Below are 22,232 nucleotides of genomic sequence, written 5' to 3'. Positions count from 1 at the left end.
AAGTTTTTCCCTTAGAAACCTGCCGGATGCCGTGGGAGTAGGCAATTTCTCTATTACAGTAAAGCAAACTGCCTGTGTTAAGCTTACCCCCACGTGATACTAGGCTTTGCTTCAAGTTCATCTCTCTTGATTCTTTCCTTGTGCCCACATTCCCTTGTAGCAACCAAAGCCTACGATGACATGCTCAGGTCTGGAGCCTCAGCTGGGTTCTGGGCTTCCTGCATACAGTCTCATCCCCTCGGCTCTGTCCTTCCTTCTTACTCTCCCACCTGGCCACCAGGGTGGTGGGGGGCAGAGCCATAGCGGTATTAATGTGTTTTTGGCTCAGAAGGCCTCCGTTCTCTGTGCATCTGTTTTCATTAGTGGCAGGGATATTTGAAAAATAGGACCATCAGATTATATTGTAACGTTTGTTGAAGGAAATTTGTTTTCTTAAGACAACTGATAAAGCCCTTGGTATAAATAAGCATATTGGCAGGGGCCAGAGGAAAGAAGTAGAGGAAACAAAATAATTAGTCTGGTCGTTTGTTATTTCTGAAAAAGGAGAAGTCCCAGGCAACTTTGACATCAGACATTTTCCCTAAGAAATTTGCCCTTGAAACTCGTCTGGCCTTAAATCATGGCTGTTAAGAATAAGCCAGGATTAAAAATATACCTGCCATATAAATCTGACTGCCAATCCCTTACCCCACCCCCATATCTGCTGGGGTGGGGTGGGGGCCACTATATTCTATCTGAATGGTTTTCTGCTTTTTAAGTTTTGTAGGCATATTTTGTTCCAATCCAAAACAACAGCCTTAGTCTCTTTTGGAGCGATTCAGTATCTGCCACGATTTGTGTAACAGAACTCACCTCTCTCTGATACTAGCTCTGCAAATAGGATGATACTAACCAGAATTCATTCGCTGGGCAAATATTTTAGAGTAGCCCCTGGGGGTCAGGTCCTGGGCTAAGCCCTGAGGATATGAAGAGAAAGACACAGTCCTTGCTCTCCATAAGCCTGGACTAGTCATTGCAACCATATTACAAGGAGCGGCAACCGTTTTCCTAATAAGAACCTTCTGCTGCTGGACGAGTGAATAGTTAGGACATTCCGAATGGAGTATATGCCCCAATTCCCTACTACCCAGGAAGTGTTCTAGACCAAATTATGTTCAGACAATGAGGCTACAAAAGTTTCATAACTGCATCCACGGTCATGTTTTTACAACTCTTCTGAAGCTGTTATTTCTTTTTAAGTTGCACTCCCCTTGTCACCACATATGGGACACATGAGTAGGTAATTGGTCACTCACGACTACGGGTTATGCAAAAGTTGGTGAAAGCAGTATTTAAGGCCGAAGCCCTAAGCCACCTGTTCTTGTAGATTCCAAACCACTTGAGGCCACCCCTTCCGAAGACCACCCAAACTCAACCCTTTCCTGTAGCTCCCATTACACCATGAATGTAATTAACCACTAATTAATTAATAACCCCAGATTCGTATGCAGCCAGTGGGAAGTATTCAAGAACTCAGGCCATAACAAACCATCAACATGTATTATCAACTCACAACTAAGCTTTTTTATAGTGAAATTATGTTATTTTTTTTTTCCCCTTGTGGGTCGCCATATCTTTGGCTGTACTTCTAGAAAGCTGGTTAGAATCTACATCTGGTAGCCTGGAGTAAATTTTGCACTTGAAAAGATGATAAAGGCATGCACAAGATACTGCTGATGGTCCGACCTCTCTCTTTTCTAAGGAACCAGCCATGAGATCTTACCAGAGAACCCCTGTTGCTTTGTGAGACCTCCAAGTGAGAAATACCACAGTTCTCCTCCACATAGCAGGACAAAAATTCTAGACCCAGCCCAGTTCTGTGCTGCATTAACCCCAGTTCCCTGTCCATTGAGTGTCACTATGGTGTGCGAAGATGTAATGGCTTGCTTTGGTGTCTGCATGTTCTTTCAATGAACTTAATGAATGTGTACCCTGAACACGAGCCATGTTCGCTCCAGCATGCATCATCACCTACTTTCAATTAAATTACAAGGCCAGAGTCACCACTGAGCAAGACTTGCCAAGTTTCTAAATGTTCTGTAATTCCAACAAAAGCATACCAATCATACATTTTGCTTTTTGAAATTTTCAGATTAAACGAGGGGTTGGCAATATAGTTTGCCAGCCAAATTTGACCGGCTGGCTATTTGTATAAATCAAGGTTTCATGGGAACACAGCCAGCCCCATGGTCTTATGTATCCTCTAGGGCTACTTTTGTGTCATAACTGCAGAGTTGAATCTATATGACAGACACTATCTGGGCCACAGCGGCTAAAATATTTACTATCTTTTACAGAAAATGTTTGCCATCCCCTGGTATAAACCCTTACATTATCCACAACACGGAATACTTAGTCTTCAACTCTACCCCAGAAAAATATTTTATCTATGTGCCTTATCAAAATCCCAAGAAAGAAAAATTATGAACGGTGTCCAATCCATGCACTTCCCCAGGTATTCTAGCCATAGACTCATATGGACGTATAGGTGACCTGAATCAACTTACTTCTGACTGACTACTCATGACAAGAATGGGTTTATTAAATTGCATTTTTGTTTCATATCCTCCCTTTCCTTGCAGGGTCTACAGGGTACTGCCTTATAAAACCCGCTTTTGCAGTCACTCTAGGAATATTCTTGGAGACTGTACAAAATTCCACATGAGACATTTCCTTAAGAGCCAAGTGTTAGAAAGCCTCTCCTTCCCTGAGGAACTGGTATTTTTTTGTCTCTCTAACAATAATAACTAACCATAGTTCCCTTTTCAATATGGCTGCCAGAACACTTAATGCCAAATTTGAGGTTCAGCCCAAGCGGATCCTTATGACTTGCATAGCTATGAATTTTTCTTCTGTTCTTGACTCTACTCTTATTTATGTTTTTCCCCAGTCTTGATTTCTGTTTCTTATTTATATCCTAACAACTTCATTATGCATGTTTTTGCTGCCACAAATCCTCCTGAAGAAACAAGGCCCAGCTAAAAATGAATAAAACAAGTTCCCATCTCAGCCTTAACCCTAAAGTGTTGGAATTGCTGAAATAGGTCTTTGGGTCCTTCATAAAGCTTATAAGCTCTGGTAGGGCAAAGCCTTATGTCCCTTGTTCACCATTTATCCCCACAGCCCAGGACAATGGCTGGCAAAGAGTAGGCCCTTTGCAAACACTTCAGTGAATGTCACTGCATGTTTGAGAACTGGAGTAAGCACCACAGGAGTGCCTCCTTCCACGCTTAAGGAGGGCTCACAGGACAAATTAAAACACTTAGGTTCTCCATCAGTGAACTGGGGTAAACATATTTACCTTGAAGGGTAGTCGTGAGTGATGCTGTATCTACTCATCCTTCATTTTTAAGGCAAGGGTCCGTTTTGGCTAAAAACAATGGAGCTGAACCATGATAGGTTCCTGTCCCCACTTGTGTGATGTTAGACAAATCATAAGCCCATGGGTTGCAAAATTTGCTGCACACTGGAATCGGCTGGGTTCTTTCAAAAATATTGCTATCTGGCTCTTACCCCAGACACTATAATTTAATTTGAATAGGTTATGACTTGGGCACTGGGATTGCAAAAGCTCTCCAGGTGATCCTACCGTGTAGCCAAATGAGGACAGCCCAGTAGTAGCCACTTTTGTCTGGGTCACCTGCCTCACGGATCAAGTGACTGGCTATAGTACATGTCAGTCTTAAGGAAGATCCCTTTAAGATCTCAGGTTTCACCCGTATACTCCCATCGGACTGGAATCTCAGGAGGACCACAACATGGTGAGAGAGTGCTAATAAAACATCTTGCGGCTGTGTCCTGAAAGCCTCCTCCTAATGCCTTGCCAATAGCAGAACCATTATAAGAATCTCCCCTTGAGCCATCTGACACTAAGAACTTTTAGCACAATCTCCTCGGGGATTCCTAAAGCAACAGTGAAGGAATCCATGCCACCTCTGTAGTTATAGCAACAACAGAGGCCAGAATGTCCAGGATAACATAATAGCCACAAACTCAAAGAAGGGGAAGAGATGCGGTCTTCCATGCTACGACCATGTTAATGATGGAGTGGGGTATCAAAGGGGCACCGTTAGTGCCAGCCTAGCATTTTCTTCCCATTGAGTGCCTGCAGCTGTATGCCTCAGCGACAAGAGGGGGGTTTTGCCCACCCTAGCTTTGTCCCAGCACTGTTAAAGGGCCATGCTTTCTTGCAGGTTTCTCCACCCCCAAATCCTCCAATGTGCTTCCATGTATCACCAGAGCTTTTGTTTTTCTCCCCATATTTGCCCCTCTCTGGTTTGCTGCTCGTGGAGAGTCAATTTGGAAATGATAAAGGGGTGGAATTCTGGCTCAGCTTATCAGGTGGTGGTCTTGAGCAAGTCACTTTAAGCTCTGTAAGTCTTAGTTTCCTAAAAAGGGATGAAAAACAATGCAGCCTGGCTCCCTGGGTTGTTGTGAACATCAGATCAGAGAATATATGTGAAGAGTGCTTTGAAAATTATAAATCAGTCTATAAATACCATTCTTATGTTAAGCTTTTAATGAAAATGATACTATGCTCTTAGTCATGCAGCCTTCCAGATTTTGCAGAAGATTGCCAAATAAAGCTTGAATGGTGATGGTTTATGGCACATTTATTTTTAAATTAGGCAGAATTAAGATTAATTTTATTTTAAGGACTATGCCATGTTCTCTGAAATCACTACTAAACTCACGGATCTGTTACCATTTATCTTCTCCATCCCTCCCACTGAACTGGCTTCTTGGACCATAAAATGTCCGTTCTAAGTTGATCTATTTAGACCATTAGGGTCCTGAAGGAAGGACCTCAGAATCATCCAGGCCACTTCCTCCCTTCACCGGAAAGAAAGGGGAAGTTAAAAACTGGTCAAGAGAGGAGCCAGAACTTTAGGTCTTCTGACCCCAGGCTTATACTTTTAGGTTGAACCATATGAGACTGCTGAGAGTCACACAACGCTTCTCGTGACATATGTGAACAGTATCTCATATGTTCTCTATGGTCCCCCAAATGAGCAGAGAGCCTTACATAGAGCAGGTATCTGATAAATGTTGGATAAATAAGTGTTGGGTTTTGTTTTTTTTTTAAACCCTTGTGTGAATCAATGCAGGGAAATCTGCAAGTTGCTAAATACACACAGAGCTGCCAGATGTTTGTTTGGAGACTATAGGACATGTTGCAGCCAGGCTGGGAAGGAGGAACTGTACATTACCAAGAGTTATTTGGCAGCATCCGACCCAGTCAAATATGACGTAGGATGAGTTCCAGGGGAACACAGCACATGGCCCTGAAAGCTAGTACAATGTCACATATACTGTTAGTTGGCCACACCAGGCATGTGAACCTGGAGACAAGACCGGCGTGGGAGAGACTCTTAAGCTTAACTCACATGTTATCTCCCCTGGGAGATCCCAAAGATTTATCTGGAGAATTTCAAGGTGAAAATACTGCTGTGTAACATCTGAACCATATTTTGTAGAAGAAAGCACGCAGCTTCCAAAGCAGAAGATTTGGATTGGACAGAGCACTCTCTCCATGAAAAAAATGAACTAGAATTATCCATTTTTCTTTGTTGAAGTCATAGAGCTAGCTGGAAGCATGAGTTCAAAAGGGGTTGAGCAGGGCAGCAGCTAGTCCATACTGTGCCCTCATAGAGATTACAAACAGGAAAACAAATTAGAGAAAAGTATCTTTCCTCTGGGCTGGCCTGGACTTCAGCTTCTCCTCCCCCATGAGGCCAGGAGCCTTTGTGCAGTGCACTGACTGTTCACCACCAACCCAGCTCTCTTGCAGACCAATAATTGCAAATAATTATTTGGGGGAAATCAAGGCCAAATGACTTCCTAAGTGCTCTTTTAAAACACCCGCCCAGCAAAAACCACATTAGGTGATGAGAGCACTGCGTGGAGAGAGAAGACTTAAAAATTATCCAGATTCCAACTATCAAACTTGGAACAATGGAACTAGGTCACACATGTTCCATTTCCCTTCGTCTTTGGCCAAAATGGCTGCTGATCCCTGTTCACTCAACACCAGCCCCAGTTCTGGGATATTTTGGAATCAGACATACTTTACCCAGACAACAGGGGTAGCTTCCTCCCTCAGTTCCTGTGATAGTCCACGAATTTTTCCTTTAATATTTATGTTTCCTGGTGACAGTCACCCTCCTGACTACACACAAAATTAGTAGTTCGGTAGGAAGTAACTATGATGTCATTTATTCCAGAATGCTCAGATTCTTATCACACATCTTAGCAGGATTCAACTACCAGCATTTTGGAAGATAGTCCCAAAGCAATCAACTTATGGCAGGGGAAGGTGCTTCATCATAACAAAACTCCAATGAACCAGAAGCAAAGGAGTAAGAACTTCCTAACTAATTAGAAACACTGTCTCCCTCTCCTTATTTCCTAATCAGCCAATATGTCCTTAAGAAGCAACGAGTATGTGTTTGGTCTTTGGAAGACAAATAGACAAAATCACAGGAAAAGTAGCTATTATTAAAAAAAAATTTTTAATACATGGTTTTCTTTTTTTAAAAGATGTATTTATTTATTTATTTAAGAGAGAAAGAGAATCCACACAGACTCCCCACCGAGTGCAGAGCCTGACACGGGGCTTGATCCCAGGACCCTGAGATCGTAACCTGAACTGAAATTAATAGTCAGATGCTTAACTGACTGAGCCACCCAGCTGCCGCTAATACATGGTTTTCAAGGTGTCCTACCAAAAGGCCCAGTTGTATTTATTTAGCACAACTGCAATGTTGTAGAATGAACACCGAAGTAGAGAATTCTAAGTATTTTAACATCCCAGTGAGAACACTATTGCCTATGGGAGATCCCAGTTCTTTATCTGGAAAGCCAAACAATGGTTTAGCTACATTAGATTAAAGAAAGGCCTTTAGTCTGACAAGATGGTTTACCCTGGGCCAGTTCCCACTCATTCTTCAGGGCACAGCTTAAATATCACCTCCTCAGAGCCCTACTTGAGGTGAGCTCCCCCTGCTATGCACTCCCAAATAAGTTCTTTCTCTGTAATACTGTTCAGTAAACTCTATAGTGATTACAAGTTTAATGTCAGTTTGTCTTCCCTGCTAGACTGTTCTGTATGCCGGTATGTCCTCAGTGCCCAGCAAGCTGACTGGCGTATAGTAGGTGTTTGGTTAATATTCAGTGAATGGATGAAGGCATGAATGAATCACACTTCCACTATCTTCACTGTATTGTACTAAATGCAATACTAAAAGAATATGTATTTATTACGAGGATTTTTTTTTTCAACATCACAACTTGCAACAGAAAAAGGATTTTCTCACCCAGATTTTATCACAATATACATGTAATGACAACACCTCACTACCTAAACATTTCTGACACTCAACAGAGGAGGGCTATTTGTAAGTACTAACTTTCATATTCAACTAAACTCCATAGGTGGGATAATCAGCATGACTGAGATGTTTTTTTTTTTTTTTTTTTTTTGCGAGAGAGAGAGAGAGAGAGAGAGAGAGAGCATGAGCAGGGGAGAGCAGCAGAGGGAGAGGGAGAAGCAGGCTCCCCACTGAGCAGGGAGCCTGATGCGGAACTCGATCCCAGGACCCTGAGATCATGACCTGAGCTGAAGGCAGACGCTTAACCGACTGAGCCACCCAGGCGCCCGAGATGATTTTTTTAATTCCACTTTGAGATGCACAAACCACACTCCAGCAAGTGGCATAGTACAGAGATAAGCTGTTCACAACAGTCCCTCACTTGGTTCATTGATTAGAATGTGATGAAAGTTGAAGGTTGACCAGCTAACTCTAAATAGAGAACTCAGTCCTTGGCCCCTAGAGTCTCCAGCTAACACCAATCAGTTGTCTTCATATGATGCCCCCAGAAACGAGGCCATGATAAATTTCTCTCTCTCTGCTGACCAAGGGTAATAGCACTTCAATAGATATTAAAGCACCAAAGGCTAGGCTAAAATGTGATTTCAAGATTGCCAATTGACTTGCTTCATTATTTCTAAATATTGAAATTAAAAAATGCAGACACCTTCCTGCATATTAAAATAACAACTCTAAAAGCGAATTGACTTTGCAATCAGTCTTCAAAGTGTGCCTTTTCTCTGAACTAATTTCAAATGGTTCTTTTTTCCAGGTTGAGGACAACATCAAAATGTTTCCACACAGTCTGTGTAACTGGAAGAGGTATTAATAAGCTGAGCGTTAGCCTGACATAATCAAATTGGATTTGGTTTTCCACATCAGCTAACTGGTATGCTTTTATTTACATCAGGTTTTTTAATATCAGCTGAACTGTTACTGGCAAATGACTTCAGCACTGGTGGAATTTCATGATTTTTGATCTTCTTAAATAGAAATACAGGCATGGGACAGATGAGGAGAGACTCAGTTCCTTAAATTTTGCTCCTGGTATCAAGGTTTCTCTCTTCAAAGCTAATTTTCAAAATACAGGTCATGGTTCTGGATCGATGCCCACCCTAGTAGCAATATGCCATCAACTCATGCTGGCACCATCTGTCATATTGTCCATTTTTCACACCACCAGGATTGGAGGATTCCTTCTGTCAGAGCTGGAAGAGTCTCATAACCATGAAGCACTGAGTGGGGACTCCGGGAGATTTCAGCTACAAGGAGGAGATGGGGAGGATAATGGTAAGAGGTAATCTGGTGCTGATGATATTCCTTGGGTTGTTGATGGTTAAGGAAGAGAGAGAGTGCCTGGCACTATGGGAAATCTTGATGTTTGTACAAGGACCTCATCCTTGAGGAAAGAGTGGGCCACCCGTCAAGCCTTAAGGAGCTACCCACCTTTCCCTCATCTTTCCCATCTCTTTACAAGGCATAAAGTGGGAATCACTTGAATTAGTTGGCAACTGGGTCAAACTGCTCCCTGCTCTCATAGGAGCTACTGGTTTATCTTTCCCACTCATATTTGAAGAATCCATTATCATTCATTCGTGTGACTAGATTTTACCTGAAAATAAACAGTGACATACCCTTATGGGACAAGAGAGGATGAGCTGCTATTTCTAAATCAGAGTTCCTCGTGGGTCCCGCTTAATGGAGGACACACATCAGCTTTCCTCTTGGCACTCAACATCACAAAAATATCAGCCACTTGGAGGCAGCCATAGTAAATTCCATGAGACCTGGATAGGCCACGGGAAGCCAGTGGGGTCCCTGGGAATTCAAGTCAGGGGTTTAATACTTCAGGGGTTTCCTTCTTGCTCCTTAAATGACCCCCACAGGGTCTCACAGGCAGGACAGACTTTGCTGAACATTTCCACAGCAGTGAAGTAGATAGGGGGCAGGGCTTATCACTAGAACAGGATTTTAATTTCATTTTGGATGGAGGAGCATTTCTTTATCTCTAGAGATATATGTGAAACCGCTTTTTTTTTTCCACAGTCCCTTTCCTGACTCTAACCCCAAATCAAGGACAAAAAGGAGACTGAGCTGCCTTAAAAAAACCTTTTTCTTTCTGCACCAAGTGGGATGGAGGAGATGAGGGAGGGGCGGACTTAGGGAAGGCAGAGAAATGTGACTTTGAATCAATTCATAGATGACTCAGAAACTGAGGAGGCCTTCCCATGTCTTCACATGACACCCTGCAAAGTTGTATTCTGTTCAGTGTTGTTTTCCCTGCTTTTCTCATCATATATGGCTCATTAAATATCAAAATCCTTCTTTCCCAAGGATGCTCTTTTAACATAACTTCTTTTAGTTAACCATTTATTAGTGGTTATTACGTATCAGGACTTCCTATGTATTATCAGATTCTCCCAAGGGCTGTATGTGGTAGCCACAATGATTCTTCCTATTTTCACAGATAAGGAAAGGCACAGGGAGGTTGAGTAACTTCCTAAGATCACCCAGCAAGGAGACGGCAGAGCTGATTCAAACCCAAGACTCGCTGATCTCAAGGCTGTACACTTGAATGCCACTCACACCCTTTCCTCAAACTGATATGCAGTCAAGTTGAGGATTCTGGCAAGGCGGAAGCAACTGGTATTTCTTGAATATCAAATGGATACCAGCCACTGTGCCTGGGGCTTTATAGGACTTTCTCCTCACACCTTCTCTATAACCCTATATGATAATTATTACCAACATGCCATCTGCCCGCCCCAACAAGTTGAGAAGAGAGGAATTAAGTAATATGCCCAAAGTCACCAATCAAGGCAGTGACAAAGCCAGCCTTCATATCTATGTCTGCTTGACTCCAACATAATACAACACTGGAGAAGCCGTAGCAATCGGCTGCCCACAGCAAACAGAGATGCTGCATTATAATGTTTCCTTTGGGTTTTGCTAGGCAAGGCATACTTTGTTTGTCCTTATAGGTCAAGTCTCTTCCACCTTAATTTTAAAATAATACATAATTTAGTAGATTATTTTAAATTACAGTATTCTCTAACCAAAAAGACAGATAATAACAAAGGTTGGCAAAAGCGTGCAGAAATTGGAACCTCACAGACTGCTGGGGGGGACGGAAAGCAGTACAATTGCTTTTGAAGACTATACGGCTGTTTCTTGGAAGGTTAGACCTAGAGTCACCATTTGACCTAGCAATTCCACTCCTAGCTACACAGCCACGATAACAGAAACTCTATGTTTGCACAAAAGCTTTATGTGAATATTCACAGCAGCACTATTCATAATAGTCAAAGAGTGGAAACAGCTCGGGGCACCTGGGTGGCTCAGTCAGTTAAGCGGCCAACTCTTGGTTTCCGCTCAGGTCATGATCTCAGGGTCCTGGGATGGAGCCCCATGTAGGGTTCCATGCTCAGTGAGGAGCCTGCTTCAGGATTATCTCTCTCCCTCTCCCTTTGTCCCTACCCCCACTTGTGGATGCTCTCTTTCTCTAAGATAAATAAATACATCTTAAAAAAAAAAAAGTGGAAACAGCCCAAATGTCCATCAGCTGAAGAATGGACAAACAACATGTGGTCTATCCACACAATGGGACATTATTTGCCAATAAGAAAGAATGAAATACTGATACATGGTACCACATTGATGAACCCTAGAAACACTCTGCTTAGTGAAAGAAGCCAGTCACAAAAGACGACATAGTGTATGGTCCCATTTATGTGAAATATCCAGAAGAGGCAAATCCAGAGAGACAGAAGGTAGGTCAGGGATTGCCAGGGTTGGAAATGGAGATTATAGCTCACAAGTACAAGTTGCTTTTGGGGGTGACAAAAATGTTCTACAACTGATTGTGGTAATGATGGTACAACTGTATAAATATACTACAAACCACTGAATTCTACACCTGACGTGGGTAAATTGGATGGTGTGAGAATGATATCTCGATAAAGCTGTTATACATTTATATTAAAGAAACTGCTCCAGGGGTGTCTGGGTGGCTCAGTCAGTTAAGTGTCCAACTCATTATTTCAGCTCAGGTCATGATTTCAGGGTCATGAGATCGAGCCCCACGTTGGGCTCCATGCTGGGCTTAAGATTCTCTCTCTCTCTCTGCCCCTCGGCTCCCCTTCTCCCTCTCTAAAACAAACAACCAAAAAAACCCCCATAATGCCCCATGACAAAAACCAATTACTATGCATTTAGTGGGCTCTCCAGAAATATCTATTGAATGAATGTGCCAAAGTGCTTTATGGCTATTTAAAAATAATACATGTTCATTTAAATTCAAATATGTCTTTTAGGAGTAAATAGATGGTGCTTGCTTTGCAACAATGTCACATGAAGTGTGCCCAGACTCAACCATCCCTGGAACCAAGTGCTGATGACTTCTGACTTCTCAGGGGGCGCTGAGATGTGGGCTTCAGTGGTGGAAGTTTACCAACAGCCCCACAATGCAGGAACTCTCCCTCTGTGCCAACAGGACCAATTGCAAGAACCATACATGACTCGCTGACAATGAGGATGCCGCTGAGTGTTAATTGCCTCCCCAAATCCTCAGTGAGCCAAACCCAGAGCAGCAGAAAAGCTCCAGGGTGACTCAGGACCACCAGCTAATAAACTGTCACTTGGGTCTTAGAATCTGGGAAAATGAACCACAATCTTCCTTTGTTGCTAAAGAAACTCCCCAGAGCAGCTCCTGATAGCATTTACTATTTATGGCCACATGTGAGCTAATATGAAAGGGTATGGAAAGAAAAAATAATAAGTACCAGAGTAAAAATGGAAACCAATATTGAGGGTTGCAGGGGAGGGGACGTGGAATAAATAGATGTCTGAACTTGAGATCTAGTTGTGGAGTTAGCCTGATGTGAACTGTTAAAAGAGCCAAGAAAAAAAGGATACGAATGGTGAGTGCATTGGGGAAGAAACAAGGTAGAGTATTAGTGGATTTAACAACAAAACAAATTAGCTCAACAGACAAGCTTCTCAGGAGCAGACAGAGTCCAGAACCCAGCACTGACTAGATAATCTTTTCAAGGAATGGTTTTCAAGCCTTCCCCACCAGGGAACAAAAACCTCCCAAGAATAACTTAGAAAGCACATATTTTATGAGCCTTGGATTTAGGCAATGTTTGTTCTGATGTTCCTTTACAAAATGGAAGTAGGAATATGGTACAGAATTGAAAAAGATTCATCTGCGGCATCGAGGCTCTGAGATGCCACGTGCTGAGCTCCCGACTTCACATCTCCGAAATTCACTAGTGTTATTTTGGAAAGGATTCAATCTCATCTACAAAAAAGCATCCTCGTGGGAAACAAAACACAACTACCAAAAACGTAGTGTGTACTCCCTGTGTAAAGGATCGCTGGGAGCTTTTGCGTCTTTTATTTCATTGCCTTTCTAAAACAGCTCTGTGAGATAGATGTGCTACAAATGAGGAAGGAACTGTGGCTCAAGGAAATCAGGCATCTTTCCTGAAGTCAAATAACTGGTAAGTGGGGCAGGGAGAGGATGTGCTTCTGAGTCTTCAAACTTCTTTTTTTTTTTTAACTTTTTAAAAAAGATTATTTATTATTTGAGAGAGAGAGAGAGAGAGCACAAGCAGGCAGGCAGAGGGAGAAGCAGACTCCCGATGCAGGGCTCAATCCCAGGACCCTTGGATCATGACCTGAGCCAAAGGCAGATGCTTAACCAACTGAGCCACGCAGGCACGCCCTGGCTCTTCAAACTTCTTAACCACTCTTTTATCGACTACCCTACACCTTCCCAAAGTAAAGCAGTCATCAATTTGTCCAGCCATGGAAGGCTTTCTAGAATGAAAGACCAATGACATTCTGACTGAGGTGAAAGACCACCATGAAACTCAGCAGACCAGAGGGAGAATACCAAAAAAGTAATAGGAGGCCTCCAGGCTTTAGAACATCTACAAGTCGGGGACCCCAAGAGAAAGACTGTGTGAAATATTAGTCAAAATAAAAAGATCAGTAACTACCATTACATCTAGTCCCTGGAATCCTATAGCTTCTGATGTATTTTGTTGTCTGTTCTTGGTGAAGAGTGTACCAGAAGATAAGAATCTGGGGATTTTAGAATGGAACTTTTCTTAACATTACTCAGTGTCTTATTTGAACTGTAAATGTTGAAATGTGCTCCTAGAGTGGTCAGTTTTTGCCACAGCCAATAAACACACAAACTGAGAAGAAAAAATACTTGTAGTAGCTTTCAACTTTTCTTAGACAATTCGCAAAGATGAGACCATGACAGAAGTTGTTGATTTTGTCCCTGACCTTTTGTAATCATTCTCCACCATAAATCTTCCTTTTGGGTTTTGTGGGACAAGTTTTCCCACTGTTTCTTCCCCTACAAACCCATCTGGGTATGCTCCTATCATTCTCAATGACATACAGTCATAAAAGGGGAAACACACCTGCACTTAACAGGGGTGCCAAGGAAAAGCAGTATCTTGCCCTGGGAACCTTTTCTGAATCTGCAATGAGCCCTCAGGCTGCAGACATTTCAGAAGGAAATACTGGGTGTCTATCTATGTGCCGTATTAGCCTGCCAGTTACAAGCAGAAAGAATACTGGACAGACAGGATGCTGTGTTCAAATGCACCCTCCGCCATGAATTAACTAGGTAGGTAACCCTCACCAAGGGCTTTCTTCTCTCCTGGCTGCAGGCTCTCGTATGTCTAATGAAGCGCTCAGAGCAGAGCAGCCCTACAGAACTCTCCAGCCATCGGACACTTTGGCCCCTGGCTTTGCCCATTCTGGCGATTTCCTAGCAAGTACCTGTTTCTTGGTCACCGTGCCATCCACGGGGTCCACATATTCAAAGCAGTCTGTTTTTGCCACACTGTAGACGTGGTTTCCCACGGCGAACTGCTGGCCGATGAAGGACTTGTCCGTGACCAGGGCCTCCAGGTCCCTCATGATGTAATATGTTGTCTTGGGCTCTAGCCCCTCATAGTCAAACCTGGTGAGGGAAGGCAGGACACAGGGTGAAGACAAACCTAATCAGAGAGCCAGCAACGGGGTAGACCTCTCAAGGTCATCTAATCACTGGTTTTGTTTTCCTGGAAGAACGGCACAGAAAAGCACCCCAACTGGTCCCCACGCTCTTCTACCTGGCCCATATAACACAGGCCCTATACAGGAGCCCGAGTGATGTTGTAAAAATCACATCAAGTCATGTCCTTTCTTTTAAATCCCTCCCCAAGTGCCCATCACATTGAGAACAAGACTCTAGCCACAGGCCATAAGGCGCTGTGGGATCCGACCCCACCCACCCCTTTGACTTTGTCCCACTCTCGCCCTTGTTCCCCGTGCTCCAGCCATAGGGGCTTCCTTTCCAGTCCCCAGAGACACTTTGCCCTGTCCTGCCTTTGGGCCTTTGCCGTTACTGTCTGTTCCCTCAACCTGGTATATTCTTCCCCCAACCATTCGAATACCTGACACATTCTCCTCCGTCACTTTTCCAACTTAGTGTCACCTCCGGAAAGTGACCTTCTCCGACCATCCATTCAAGATACTTCCCTCTCTCTCTCCCTCTCTCACATCACTGTTGATATTTTCTTGTAGTAATCATCCCAATCTGTATTGACTTGGTGTATTTGTTTACTTATTTCTTATCTGCTTTTGCCCACACGAACCACAAGCTCCAGGAGGGCAGAGACCTTATCTGTTTTGTTCTCTGCTGCTTCTAGTAAGTGTTTATCAAGCAGTGGGATGAAAGATGGGAGGAAGGGAAGGGAGGGAGGAAGGAAGGAGAGAGAGGAATCAAGGGAGGTGAAGAGAGAAGGAGGAAGGGACATCAACGTACCATAAAACTCTCTTGGAAACTTGGAAGAAATACCACAATTGTTCCATTAAAAAAAAGTCCTCCTAGCCAAGAACATCAAATGTAACAATGGGGCTAGGAGGTGATTAGGAAAAAAAAGACTAAAAATAACACCTATCTCATTTGTTGTTGTAGGGTTTAAATACCATAATGCATATCAAGTAGTTGGCCCAATGCCAGACGCCGTTGCTTAAAACTATTAATTGATTTTATTCTTAGTCACTACCATAAGGAAACTGTAGAGTCTTCCCCAGTGTCAGTCTTGACCAAAACCAAATGGCACACCCAGGGGGGTCTGCTTAAGAAGGAAGCCCTCAAGGGGCAGCTGTGCCCACATGGCTCTGATGGGATCTCACACTGTACTCTGTGTGACACAGGAACAAGATGTGAGTTCCCAGCCAGCTGAAAGAAGGAAGACTTGAATCACTGTTACTTTTTCTTCACCCAAGATCTTTTAAGACTTTGAGTAAACATCAGGGTATTAGCCAAAATGGAAAACATGGAATGATGCCATTTCTAGCAGCGGGTCCCCTGTCCCTGTAACTCTGTCTTGTAATCTCCCCCTCCTACACAGAGGTGCCCTCCCCAGCCTCAGAAACAAAACAACTGGGAACTGTCTCAGAAAATTCTCAGCAGTGGATGTGTTCTAAGCCTAAATTCTGTTTAAAGATAGGATTCTGGGGGAAGATCAAGACCCAACCAAGCAGAGAGGGGCAGGAGGATGGGATAGAGGGTTTATTAGGATACCGAGGGGCACTGAAAGAGATTCAGAGGTTGAGAAAATCCACTAAGGGGACAGTTCACATTCGGTCTATGGCTGAGGTGGTCAGACCAGCCTGCCCAAATGCTCATCTTCATACACAAGCAGACTCTGGGACGGCCCCCCATTCGCTACCGCAAACCACCCCCTCTGACCACCACAACACACTTTCAAGGGAGGAAATCTTTCAATGGAGAGTACCTTCTGGGGTCCACTCACACAAGGAAAATCATCTGGGTTCCCAGACACAACTTCAGGCTCAGAAATAAGTCAAACAAAACTGTGTAATTATCTCCTCCCCACCAAAAAGAACAGGCTAGAAGTCATTTTATTCCACAAGGATCTCTCAACCTATATCTGCTGGAGGCTGAAAAAAAAAAGTGTTTACCTTTCATTCTACCTATTCCCTCCTCCCTTTTTCTTTATCTCTGGGATCTCTTTGGACAGAAATCTGAAACATAAGTCAATGTTCTACAAGAATTTAAATCTCCATTGCATTATATTCTCTAATATGGTATTTGTTATGAAAAATGTAATTATCATGTAAGCTCTTGGCCACACAAAAAAAATGAACTATATTATAAATACACTTATCATAACACCACGTCTTCAAAACACTGGCAGAAAGCTAGATAATCATTGCACAAATTATGAGGAACACATCCCTAACTCAAAGTGATCTCACTAAGCCAGAGGTTGGCAATCATAACATATTTTATCAGGTTGGACTTTTTTGGAACAACTTCGTGCAATAGAAAGTTTTGTTGTGCCAGTTACTTCCCTGGTATGCCAAAAAGGCCCACAAGAATCAGGATATTTGGGCACTAGTTAGAAATACTAGTAAGTAGGGGCACCTGGGTGGCTCAGTCGTTGAGCGTCTGCCTTTGGCTCAGGTCATGATCCCAGGGTCCTGGGATTGAGCCCCGCATCGGGCTCCCTGCTCAGCCGGGAGCCTGCTTCTCCCTCTTCCTCTGCTGCTCCCCCTACTTGTGCTCTCTCTCTGTCAAATAAATAAATAAAATCTTTAAAAAAATAAATACTAGTAAGTAAAACAAATGCCCACCTGCCTTGAGAATATTTTACGATACAAGGAATCATTTGAGGGGCGCCTGGGTGGCTCAGTCGGTTAAGCATCTGCCTTCGGCTCAGGTCATGATCCCAGGGTCCTAGGATCGAGCCCCGCATCGGGCTCCCTGCTCAGTGGGGAGCTTGCTTCTCCCTCTCCCACTCCCCCTGCTTATGTTCCCTTTCTCCCTGTCTCTCTCTGTCTGTCAAATAAATAAATAAAATCTTTAAAAGAAAAAAAAAAAAACAAGGAATCATTTGAGGTGGTTTTCAGGCAGTTAACAACCTCTGCCTTCTTGACTAAACCAGAGAAAAGACTATTAGGGCGCTGTCAACATTTCCCAGAGCACTGCAATCTTTTTGACAGTAATGAATCCTATCACGGGCTTTCTTATTCTCTGATATTTATCTAAGTAAACGACTTCTTAAGAGAAGAAACAATCACCTTATAAGGGAAGTCTAAGGCTTTCTTTCTGTTCCTTAAGCTCTTAAAACATAACCAAACACCCAAAGTAGTTAACTATTCATAAACAAAGCAAAGGAGCCACAATTTCTGTTTTCCAAACAGAGAGAGTCTCTGAGGATACCCAGGGATTCCCTTGCCAGATCCCCAGGTTCTCCACAGTTAACATCCTTGCCTATCACTGCTTCCCCAAGACCATGGCTTGGTACCAGGAACACAAACCTATCATATCGAGGTACACATATCTAGCAGGCAACCAGGCAGCCAGAAGACTCTGCCCCCTCACTTATTTCAAAAACAGGAAAGTGATATAGAGCCCCCCAACCCTGAGCTCTTAGCCACTGACCTTTGCCCTTCGTCCCTCCCAGGGTAACAGTTCCCTCTTCTGTATCTCCTTTCACAGGGACAACACTTTAGCAAAAGGTGGGGCTCCTGAACCATATGGCCCCTTCAGAGGGCACCTTAGACATTGTTGGACCGTTAGCAGGCAAGTAAGACAGAGGGAAGGAGAGGATTACAAAAGCAGTCCGACCTGTCACAGCTTTGCCTCTGCCTCCCTCCCTTGATAATTATGGGTGGAGAACTAACAAGGAGAGCCCCCGATTGGACTATAAAACTGTCACGGGCACTAAAGGACTTTCAAGGTTCCGCAGTTCAGAGTCCCCCTTGGAATGGCTGCCCACCTTATAGGCACGGATGAAAAGATCACAGAGGAATGTCACCAGGGGAGGGGAAATTTATGCCTTCCAGTTTGGAGGTCCTTCACAGGACCTCCAAACACCTATCAGGGGCTCCAGCCCCTGTGTTCCTCAGACCGTCCTGAAAGCTGCCTCCTTCTTAAGGTTCTAGCCCACCACTTTCCTTTAAGGGCAGTTCCCCAGGGTCCCTACCCTTCTCACCTGCAATAATAGTGGCGGCCAAATTTGGCCCAGTGATCTCGGACGATTTCCTCCACACTCTGCTTCCGGGCAGCCAATATGGAAAGCCAGACCAAGACAGCCCAGAGGCCATCTTTTTCCCGGAGGTGATCGGAGCCTAAGGAAGAAAGAAGTATTCTGCTGAGGAATTGTTCCTAGGGGAAAAGTAAAAGCGAAATGAACTATGAAGACCAGTTAGAAATTGAATGTTGAAATGGCTGGATATATTTATCCATCGTGATAAATACATGTCCCATCATATACTTGCATTTCCAAAAAAAAAAACCCAACTGAAATTCAAATAACAAAATAACATCAAAAAGTAAAATACAATCCTGGAAGTTGTGGAAAGTACCAAAGAGCCAAGGTGACATCACATTTGCCCAACGCCATCATTCATTCATTCAGTAATTTGGTGATCCTTACAATATACCAAACACTGGTCTAGGTGCTAGGGATACAGCAGGGAACAAGACAGCTCTTTATTCATAAGCTTGAATTCAAGTAGGTAGAGACAGGCAATGGAAAAGTAGATGAGAGAACAAGATGCATTAAATAAGGACAAGGGCTATGCAAAAAAGTCACAGAGTATGACAGCAGCAAAAACTCTATTACTTAGAGTGTAGTGTAGTTTATCTACAGGAGGGTTAGTCGTGGCTTTCCCAAGAGATATGCTCACCCAGATCCTATGAATGTGACCTTATTTGGGGAAACAGTCTTGCCGATAGAATTAAGGACCTTGAGATGAGATCATCCTGGGTTATCCAGGTGGACCTTAAATCCAATGACAAGTGTTTTTCGAAGGAGAGGAGAAGACACAGAGAGGAGAAATACAAAGGAGCAGGTTATGTAAAGAACTTCTCAAACTCAACACCCAAAAAACAAATAATCAAGTCAAAAAATGGGCAGAAGACATGAACAGACACTGCTCCAAAAAAGACATACAAATGGCTAACAGACACATGAAAAAATGTTCAACGTCATTAGCCATCAGGGGAATTCAAATCAAAACCACATTGAGATACCACCTTACACCAGTTAGAATGGCAAAAATTGACAAGGCAAGAAACAACAAATGTTGGAGAGGTTGTGGAGAAAGGGGAACCCTCTTACACTGTTGGTGGGAATACAAGTTGGTACAGCCACTTTGGAAAACAGTGTGGAGGTTCCTCAAAAAGTTAAAAATAGAGCTACCCTATGACCCAGCAATTGCACTACTGGGTATTTACCCTGAAGGTAGAGATGTAGGGAAAAGAAGGGCCACATGCACAGCAGCAGTCCACAATAGCCAAACTGTGGAAGGAGCCGAGATGCCCTTCAACAGACGAATGGATAAAGAAGATGTGGTCCTTATATACAATGGAATATTACTCAGCCATCAGAAAGGATGAATACCCACCATGTGCATCGACATGGATGGAACTGGAGGGGATTATGCTAAGTGAAATAAGTCAAACAGAGAAAGACAATTATCATATGGTTTCACTTATTTGTGGAACATAAGGAATAGCATGGAGGACATTAGGAGAAGGAAGGAAAAAATGAAGGGTGGGGGAATCAGAGGCGGAGACGAACCATGAGAGACTATGACTCCGGGAATCAAACTGAGGGTTTTAGAGGGGAGGGGGTGGGGGGATGGGTGAGCCCGGTGATAGGTATTAAGGAGGGCACATATTGCATGGAGCAATGGGTGATATACGCAAACAATGAATCATGGAACACTACATCAAAAACTAATGATGTGCTGTTTGGCGACTAACATAACATAATAAAAAAAATTATTAAAAAAAAAGACAGAGACAGAGATTGGAATTATGCTGCCACCAGGGAGGGAACATATGGAGCCACGTGAAGTTGAAAGAGGCAAGGAAATATTCTCCCCTAGAGCCTTCAGAGGAAGGATGACCCCGCCAACACCTTGATTTTGGACTTCTGGCGTCCAGGACTATGAGAGAATAAATTTCTGTTGTTTTAAGCCACTCAGTTTATGGTAATATGTTATGGCAGCCTCAGGAAATGAATATAGGTCGTCAGATGATGACATCTGAGCTGACACATGAGAAGGAGCTGGCCACGCTGAGATGTGGGGACAAAGTTTTCCAAGCCAAGGGACAGCAACCACAAAGTCCCCGATGCAGGAATAACCTGGGAAACTGGGAAGCCTAATCCTACAGCTACTCCACAGAAGGAGAGGCACTTCATATCATGGCATTCACACAAATGACGAATGCCAGCTGAACAGGTAGGTTTCTGAGCAAAAAAGAACCAGAAGGAAGTGCAAGAGGCCCACTTAAGCACCTGTCTATTGCCAACTCTAAGCTCTCTCCAAAATGAATAGAGTCCTGAATACAAGGCACATGTAGCAGCGTAAGGAACATGGTGTAACGGGAAAAGCATGGGAAGGCTTTGGAATGAGGGTTTGAAACCAAACTCCTGCTACTTCCCACATGTGTGAGAAGTTGTTGCAAAGTTATTAACCTTTCCGAGCCTCGACTTCTCATCTGTAAAATGAGGATACCGTCACCAATCTTGTGGAGTTGTCCTACCAATTTAATCAAGTCCAGAGGGCAGGCTCTTGAGTCAGTTTCCTCATGTTCAAGTGCTGGCTCAACCACTTCCCTTTGTGTGACTGGCTGTTCTCATCTACAGCATAGGGACAACGATGACTCCCACCCCACAGAGTTACTGTCAGGGTGAAGTGATTACACATGCCTAGGTATTTAGAGCACTGACTGGGATGTCACAAGTGATTGTTGCGGCTGTTAATCTTATCATTGGTAATTCACACAATGCACCAACATGGTGCTAATTCCTTAAGACACACTTTAAGGCAGATTGTTCTCAGTAATTCATATAATGTTATCCTCTGACACTAGCAATAACCATATCGTAAGAAAGGGGACTGGGACCAGGGGCTGGACCATCGCTTCTTGCAATAGAGCAATGAGAATGGACAAGAGCACTCTTCAGTTTCCGGGCTATGAAACATACATAGAAAATCAAAAAGGGAGACCCGATGTCACAAAGCTATTTAAACCTTGGAAATGGGATGAATAATACTTTAGTTAAGTTCAACATTTTTGACAACTTCTCAATGAAGCTATGAGTCATTTGCTCTTGTTACATTTATGGTGTTAAATGTTACATGCTTTTCCTCAAAAAGGAAACATACAACCTTGAGAGAGCAGTGAAGATATTTAAAAGGAAAAACAATCAGTTTTTGGTTCTTCCTCTCTGCTGATCACTGATCTGCTGATGACACTTTTAGACATCTGGTTGCTGCTGCCTCTAGGCTGAGAGGACCCCAGGCATTAATCATCACACCGGGGGTGACGCTCATCTTATCCAGCGAACTCTTCACACTGCTACAAAAATGGAAGAAGTTTGGAAGATGCTGGGCTGGCTCCATGGCTAAATGCCAAAAAAACAAGTCTAGGAAACCCTGCCCGATGGGATAATTTCAAAACCTTTTGTCCTTTTATAGCTGAAAAATCACTTTTATTTACTGGCTAGAGAAAAATACTCTTTTGTTTTAAAACATGGGCTTCGCATACCTTTGCATTTCCAGCTGGATTACATTACCTGGAGATAGAACCATTAGATGCTATTAACTCTGTGAAATAAGATGTCATAATTTAGTGGTAGAAGAGACATAAGTTCTTTTAGCAGGACTTAAAAAAAAAAAATCTCGCCCCTTTGTCGCCAACTTCATAGTAGATTATGAGTTGGCTTTGGATATATTTGCCTACAAGTTAAACATCTGCCA

At 43.2% G+C, this 22,232-nt stretch overlaps 1 protein-coding gene across 1 annotated transcript in view; it reads right to left on the bottom strand.

The window, feature by feature from the left end:
- The window catches only part of PGM5 (phosphoglucomutase 5), a 194,989-nt gene that overhangs the window by 37,568 nt on the left and 135,189 nt on the right, over positions 1–22,232 (bottom strand). The window contains exons 8-9 of the mRNA XM_078062323.1: positions 18,449–18,584; positions 14,214–14,397 (exon numbers count right to left, since the gene is read on the bottom strand). Of these exons, the coding sequence (XP_077918449.1) occupies positions 14,214–14,397; positions 18,449–18,584 (320 nt within the window). The remainder of the gene's footprint in view (positions 1–14,213; positions 14,398–18,448; positions 18,585–22,232) is intronic.

Source organism: Halichoerus grypus, chromosome 14 (assembly GCF_964656455.1).
Source record: "Halichoerus grypus chromosome 14, mHalGry1.hap1.1, whole genome shotgun sequence".
In the NCBI taxonomy this organism is placed as follows: domain Eukaryota; kingdom Metazoa; phylum Chordata; class Mammalia; order Carnivora; family Phocidae; genus Halichoerus; species Halichoerus grypus.
This window is presented reverse-complemented; position numbering and strand designations above follow the sequence as displayed.